Below are 8,241 nucleotides of genomic sequence, written 5' to 3'. Positions count from 1 at the left end.
CGATATGCCCATGCGTACATCATGATGTTGTTGGGCACGCAGCTGTTTGCGGACGACGAGGCCAGGGACTCCGCATTCTCACCCTCTACTAGTGCGAATGCGACAGGTAGAATGTTGGAGTTTCCGTCCTGTGCAATCGCGATGAGCAACGTTCCCCCATACTTCCCATACAGATGTGTGCCGTCAATGCTGACTAGCGGCTTGCAATGACGGAATGCCTCGATGCACGGCGGGAAAGTCCAGAAAAGTCTGTGGAAGTACGCTTGAGACTCGTCCACCTGTCCTCCAACTCGAACCGGGCTCGTCTTAAGGACCGCAACACTACCAGGCATCGTCAGCTGGACACCCAACACCCACCTAGGCAGGTCGTTGTAGGACTCATCCCAGTCACCGTAGATGAGGGCAATAGATTTCTGCTTCGCCATCCAAACCCTCCGGTAAGTCGGCCTAAAACCAAAGTGCGCTGCCGTGGCGTTCAGGAGCACCTTTATGCTCACGGATGCATCAACCCTAACCATTGGCATAATGAACGCCGAAATCACATGATAATCCAAACTCCTGTGGTCACTCGAGATAGATGTGGCCAGGCAAGTGTGAGGTCCATTTTACCGTTTGACCTCCCAAATGCCCTTGCGCTTCCGGAGACTCAGTCGAATCAACCATGTGCACCCATTCCCAAACTCGGAACACTTGCCCACATACCGGCAGTGATCGGACTCCACCACCTTGTACTGTACCCCTCGCCGGATGCTGTAAGTCTTCACACTTAAAAGGGCCTCATCTTTATCCTGGAATTGCTGACCAACCTGGAACTCTGTCAGACCAGCAGTCCCTTCCGCATCTCTAGCTCCGAATCCAACAGCGTGCCCTAAAACCCCCTCATGTCTCATGGCATCCAAGTCCAACGAGGAAAAATGTGGTGGATACTGTTGTGTGCCAGAGCTAGAACCACCTACCGCCAATGCAGGCCCATTCGCTCCAATATTATCAGCGCTGTCATCGTCAATCATATCCGGCTCGACGTCATCCTCCTCTTCATCACCCAAAAAACCGTCTCCAACGCCAACAGGTGCAACTCCCACTAAAGCGTTCGGCAAATTTTCCCTTTCCACTACCTCGTCGCCTTCGGTGCCATTGAGGTCAACAGCAAAAGACGGGGAGGCGACAGGTTGGACCACTGGTTCGTACACAGGGACGGAGGAGGAAGCAACGGTAGGCCGGGAACTAGAACCTGCTGGATTCGCTATAGTGTTCGTATTCCGATTCGAACCGCCGGAGCTGGATACCACATCAACCAACCGTGCCAACAACTCTGATGTCCTCACCTCCGGAAACTGCCGTCGACAAAGAAACATTACTTGCAAGTCGACATCATTATTAATCGTGAAGCAATCATACTTCACGGTATTCTGTAGCACCGTGACTGGAATGCGATAGAAAAACTTCTTTACCCGCTTCACACCTTCCAGACCGAGCTTCATTAGTACAGCGCTAACAAGGTCATCATAACTCGTCGTAGAATTTACGATAATACATAGAGGATTCTTATCTGTGAACTTTACTCCGGAACGAGTTTTTCTATTAACAGATCCTCTGTGGTGCACCAAAACCACAAAACTCTCCTCACTAGCCATCTTACTCTCTCTAATGAGTCTAACTCACGTTTGGAACCATATATATACAGCTCAGTCTCAAACTAATTCGAACCGGTCTGGTTCGAACTATGATTTGTGTAATTCGAACCAGCCAGGTTCGAATTACACCAGAAGCGTCTCTCTCTATAATTCGAACCAACCTGGTTCGAATTACATTCATTCTTAATTCGAACCAAGCTGGTTCGATTTATTACCAATCCAAAACAACTAATTCGAACTGTCCTAGTTCGATTTACTCACAATTACAGTTCGGACCAACCTTGTTCGAATTATATAAAAATACGTTCTGGCTTATTGCTGAAACGATTTTTGCTTTGGCTTATTTACGTAATTTTTGGAGTCAGTTGGCTTATTATGGTTTTTTACCCAAAAATAAATGAACGAAGGAAGAGAGAAATTAAAAGAGAGAAGATCTAGAAAAAAAACTAGGAAAAAGAGGAAGGTGAAACTTTTAAAAGAATAACAAAAAAAAAAGTGTTAAAACGTCAGAAAATTTTGTAATTTGTAATTATTAATTAGTTATTATTAGTGTTTTTAATGGTGTAGAATTATATTTAATAGTGTAAAATTATTTACTTTTCTTTTACTCGTTAAGTGTTGGTCAAATTTTAATAAAAATATTATCCCCTAAATTTTTTCAAAAGATGTGAGATTATTTAATTTCATTAAATTAGGGATATTTGACTAAGTTATAATCATAATTAAAAGTGGTACGAAATTAAACATTAAATTTTTAAAAAATGAATTTTAGTTCACCTGAATTAGATACATTTGTTCAACTCATTTATAATTTATAATAACTATCAAACTTTACTATAAAATTAGATTTATAATTCTATTGAAAAAAAGGGCTTAGATCTATTAATATTGAGATTGATTCGATTCAAATTTCTTAAGTCGATAGGAACGAATTTTTTTAAGAATATGTATAAGATTTAAATGGAATTATTTTTAAAATTACTGTTTTGTTGCTTTGTCAATTGTCATTGACACTTTTTTTTTTTTTGAAGTGTCTTCTTCTATTATAAATAGAATTATCGATAATTTAGTCAAAATAAATACTTTTTCTATTTCATTGTGTTTTTTAGTGTTTTGTCAATTTTTAGTAAATTAATGGTGGTTCGATATCTAATAGTCTTGAAGCGAAACCTACTCCTCTTTGTGAGTACTAGTTTTATTTGCATCAAAATTCATACATTTCAAAATGACGAAGAAGAAGGAACTAAGCTTTGTAGAAATTCGAAATGAACAATAAAACTTAAATGACTTGGATAAAAGGGAAATCAAATTATAGAAAGGAAAAGTGTTTGGAAAAATAAAGGACAAATTAAAACGTAAAGACTGAAAAGGGTAAAAGTTGCTGCATTTAAAGGAAAGTAAAGGACATTGCAAAGAAGATAAATTGTATGGAAAGAAAGTTGCAGGGAATTTAAATGAAAAGTAAAGACATGGAAGGAACTCTTCAAAGAAAAAGACTCTTGACTGACTCAGAAAGTCGCTGGGGATGTGAGTGAGTGTGAGTATTTTCTCCGAAAAGATTCGAACCTTTTCTTCATCTGCGTCTTATCAATTTATAGGTCAATCCGTCCAATTATTTGCTGATACATCATTCTGGCAGTTAGCTTTGCTAAATAATTGTTTGTGCACTTTAGAGATTGAAACTTTGCTTTCGATTCAATTTTTTGACCACCATCTTCGGCACTATTTTTCACGTGCATCAATCTGTTCCCACTCTTTGTACAATCTGAATAACTGCCATCAATTATATTCACTTATCACTCTTCTCCGATAAGACTTATCTATGTTCTTCGAAAAGTACTTATCGAGCCTTGACCTCGATGTCTCAAGACCTGCTGACCTCTTATTTGACATAGTTGACCTCCATCGAGTCTACCTGAAGGTTGTAGAAGGTTTAGAGAAGGGGCGGTTGAATCTATAGCCTTCTTTTGCGTTAATGATATAAGCCTTTACTTTCAAACTTTTGTTTAGAATCTATTTGAACTGTGTAGCGAAAACTTTATGAGACAATTTGGTTCTGTCTCAAATATCAGAAAACAGAGAAGAAGAATAACACAAGCATGTATCCTGGTTCAGTTGCCTTGTGCAATGCAACCTACATCCAGTCTCCACCCCAACAGTGGTGGAATTTCTACTATAGTTAAAGTATTACATACACCAATGCTTAGAATTCACACAATCCTTTCTCTCTCAAGTTCTCATCTAACTTGACTTAGTTATGCTAATACCTAACTACTCACTCTAAGTGCTAACCCAACTTAGAAAGAGGCACCTGATAGGTACAAGACAAAAGACTTAAGAAATAGCCTAAAGAAATCTGAAATCACTCTAGGCTTTTCTCTCATGTATTTCACTCAGCCTTTTATCACTCATAGGCTTTTTCTTGATTCCTCTCTTTCAGCCTTTTTCCACTCAAAAATTACAGAAAGATATACATTAAAAAATAATATAAACTGTAGAACATGAAGGAGAATGATGCATCAACAGCTTTTGTTGCTATAAGTTGAACCAGATTTAGTTGACTCTAATTAAGTTCTTCATCTTGACGGAATGCTTTTTTTACTTGAAAACACTGTCCATGGATGATGAATTCTTCACAGAAAAACTCTTCAGAACTTAGCTTCAATATTTGGTTCACTCTCTTTACCTCAGAAAGATGAAAAAAAAATTTTGTATATCTTTCCATGTTGTTGAGTTGCTTTCTTCCAGGTCAACTTCTTCGAACTGTGTGCTTCCCAGAAGTGACATTTCACTTTCTTTTATTAACCTCCAAATTAGAAATTTTGGAACAAACCCTTTTTGCTTGACCGAATACCTCAGATTAGCAAAGATAAATTTTTCAAAGGTAAACTTGAATCTGAACCCTTGAGCAAGAGCTTTGTCCCCAAGAAACAGCTTTAGCCTTTAATTCACAGCAGTGATTATCAGAGAACACTATTTTATTTATCCCAAATTAGAGTAGCAGAAATTTAGAGAAGGAGTGAAGAAAGTAAATTGCATGCAAATAGAAATAAATCACCTTTAACTTCTGACTTAGCTTAAAATAGTTTGATTTGGGTGATTAGACCTTTGCCCTTTTGATTAAGCTTTATCTTTCTTTCTTCTCTTGTGAAATGAGTAAGAAGAACGAAGCTCTCTCTCTCTTTTTCTCTGAGTCTGACCAAAGCAAACAGAGAAAGTAGAGACTTCAACTTGGATGAGGAGCATGGGCTTGGATTGGCTTCTTTTTCTTCAGCCCGAATGACTTTTGTAGTTATTCATACCCTGGCCTAAAGCATAAGCCAGGCCCAAATCCAGTTAAAAGGCTCAATCTAGGGGATTGGCCTCCAACGCTTATCCGACCTCTTCAAAGAGGTCGAGATCGACACGAGCAAGCAATTAACACTTATCCAAGTAAATAACTACCTCCTTAAATCTCTCTCCCATTTCTAGGAGAGAGATCTCAACAACCCTAAAATAAAGGGACAGTTATCCATCATCAGAAGTAGAACTACTTCAACGATGGTTATTAGTTCATCCTCTATAAATACACTGACACACTCAGGTAAACTTAAGTTCCAATACTCTAAACATGCTTAACCCCTTGCCAACTTAGGCATTGGAGTGTCTTGCAGGTACCACCCCTACCTATCCAGGCATAGTCATACAACTCGGACGGCGGCTCCCAGATGTGAACAAGTCGGAGGCCACCATCCTTCAACTTTTGGGCCTTTTATTCGAGCCCAATCAAGGTTATACTGGCAAGATTAAAGAAAAGGCTCCAATAAGCAAAAGGGGCTTGGGCTGAAGAGCTTCCTCAAGTGTTATGGGCTTACTGAACTACACCTTACTCAACCACAGGCGAAACCCCTTTTCGACTTGCGTATGTCATAGAAGCCATGATCCCTGATGAAGTAAATGAGCAAAGTCTAAGGGTATGATTTTATGATGAGGTCGGTAACGTTCAAGCACACAAAGAAGAACTCAAACTACTTGCAGAAGTCCGAGAACAAGCCCAGATAAGAGAAGCAGCGTTAAAACAAAGGATGACAAGCAGATTCAACAAGAAAGTCATTTGAAGAAGTTTCGCTTCAGACGACTTAGTCCTTATTAGAAATGACATCGAAGTAAATAAGTCGAGCGAAGGGAAGCTTGCTGCAAATTGGAAAGGACCTTACAAGATAGTTGAAGTCTTGGGAAAGGGTTATTACAAAATGTCCAACCTGAATGGAATCGAGCTCCCGAGGTCGTGGCATGCTTGCAATATGAAAATGTGTTATTGCTAGAAGTGAATTTTGCTCCCTGATGTACTCTTTTTTCCGACTTCATGATTTTTTTCCCGAAAAGGGTTTTTCTGGAGGGGGTTTTAACGAGGCATCAAAGTGAGGACTAGGGGCAAGAAATTTTAATCCCTTAGTAGCTAATGCACCTTTGTAAAGTTATTTCTTCATTAATAATAGTACTTGATCCTCTCTAAAATTCCATTATTATTCTAAGATATGCACCGACTTAAGCTTGAAAAAGCACAAAAATTCGTTGACCGACCTATATGACCGGCAAGATAAAGCGACGAGGTACAAGTCGGTGTAAAGAGGTTATAAAAGGCGATCATGACAGCTCAGAAATAACATAGCTAACGACTTATAAGTCGGAAAGGCCGAGCATAACAAAATGCATCGCAAGAATAACCTAAGTTATGGAAACGATTCAATAGGCAAAGTAAAATTGAACGTCTGACATTGAAGTAAGGGAAAACAAGAGATACAAAAGTCCCTTAAGGGATCGATGATAAGGTTTTTTTTCATAAAGACCATGCCAAAATAAAGATTACTTAGCAAAAAGTTTCTTAACGCTTTACTGGACAGTAGCAAAATTATCTAACCTAGATAAGAAAAGGTCCATTTAATAAAAACTTTCATAAAATGCTTTGCTAAACGAAAGCTTAAAACAGCAAAGGTTCTTTCACAAAAAGCCTTGCAAAATTAAAGGCCATTCAACAAAAGCTTTATCAAACAGCCAAAAAAAAAAAAATCATCGCATGGGAAAAAAAGTTACTTTGTTAAAGGTCCTATTAAAAAAGGACCAGAAAACGATAAGTTGTTGTTAAAGATCCTATTAAAAAGGACCAAGTGTCAGAAACCATCAACAAAATATACAAAAATACATAAAAAAAAGTGTTCATAAAAGGACCCACAAGTCGGGCCTTAGTAACATCATCATTTTGGACCAAGAAGAGGATTTGGGTCATCGGCAGGAGAGGAGACCAGTTCAGCTACAGAAGTCGGAGGGGTCGGCGGGATCTCTTCGGCATCAGAAGTTGGAACCACCTCGGGAGCTGCCGAAGAACTCGACAATTCGACTTCACGAGGGGCGATTCAATTATATGTTACCCCGTCGTCTTTAGCTCGGAGTCAGTATCAGGACGAGGAGGAAAAACTATCTCTCTATTGATGACAACCTTGTCAGGATGAAGAGGTGACAGGTCCAAGTCAGGAGCAATAACCCCGACCTGTTGCTTCAGCACCCTGAACACCTCCTCGGTGCCCTCAACGATAGAATCCTCCAAGTTCTGATAATCCTCCCAAAACAATTCCAACTATTTTTTCAAGTCAATATTGGCCGAAAAGGTCCTGACGTAGTTCTGGTCAGCCTTCTCCTTCAAGCCCTTAGCCATTGCAGAAGAGGCCAATAACCGCTTCTCCTTTTCCCGGGCTTGGGAGAGCTCTTCTTTCAGCTGGGCATTCTCCTCCTACAACCTCTTCTCATCTTCTTGATACATACACTTGGAGATTCTCCAAAGAATGCTGGGTCACACTCATAGGGGTTTTGTCCAATATATCAAGAAGAGAGGTGCAGACCCCGACAGTCCAAATTCCTCCCCGAATTAAAACCTGAAGATGATTTCGGATAGCAGCATCATCCATAGCAATTGAGCTATATGGAAGGTTGTGCTTCCTAGTAAATTTCACTCTGTCAAAACCGGTGTGTCCTACGTTAGAGGCACCGGCTTTTGAGATCTTATGTTTCTTCTTTTCCGAGGAGGAAAAAACTAGGGGGGTAGGGGCAGAAGGAGGAAGAGGAGGAGTAAGAATTGGATTTACCAAAATTGGCTGAGAAGAAGAAGTTCCCAAGCCTGACCTTTGAGGAGAAGGAGTGGCAGATGTTCCAAACTCCTGTGCAGCAGCTCGGACTCGAGCATTCCTCTTGGCTTCCTACACCTTTTGGTAAGGCTTCGACCCGCTTTTCATTTTTTCTGAAAAGAAAAGTAAAAATGATCAGCACATAAGTCGGAAGTAATCAAAATTGCCTACAAAGTCAAAAACAAAAACTACCTAGCTTGGTCCTGACATAGCTCGGAGATCTAAGAAGAAATTTCTTTGTGTCCAGGTTTGGAGCCTGTCCCCAAGCGTCTCAAAAAAATTTGACCACAACCACTTCTACCTCTTCCAAATCTACCAGGCTGTATTCTTCTACAAGGGGCTGTTTCTACCTAGTACAAAGGAAATCGGAGCTCATTGTTTTCATTCAGGAAAAAGAGATGATGGCCTTCAACAGCTTGGACTTTGAAAAAGAAATTTTTGAAGTCGTG

General features: G+C 39.8%; 1 protein-coding gene across 1 annotated transcript; it reads right to left on the bottom strand.

Annotated features, from left to right (window-relative positions):
* Positions 1 to 605: 605 nt before the first annotated feature.
* LOC130974598 (uncharacterized) lies at positions 606 to 1,634 on the bottom strand. The gene has a single exon (XM_057899466.1). The coding sequence runs from the start codon at positions 1,632 to 1,634 to the stop codon at positions 606 to 608; it is 1,029 nt and encodes a 342-aa protein (XP_057755449.1).
* Positions 1,635 to 8,241: the final 6,607 nt, after the last annotated feature.

This window comes from Arachis stenosperma, chromosome 4 (assembly GCF_014773155.1).
Source record: "Arachis stenosperma cultivar V10309 chromosome 4, arast.V10309.gnm1.PFL2, whole genome shotgun sequence".
NCBI classification, from domain to species: domain Eukaryota; kingdom Viridiplantae; phylum Streptophyta; class Magnoliopsida; order Fabales; family Fabaceae; genus Arachis; species Arachis stenosperma.
This window is presented reverse-complemented; position numbering and strand designations above follow the sequence as displayed.

Bases quoted from the DNA above. Each gene is read 5' to 3' on its own strand.
- LOC130974598 (XM_057899466.1), bottom strand. From the start codon at position 1,634: ATGGCTAGTGAGGAGAGTTTTGTGGTTTTGGTGCACCACAGAGGATCT.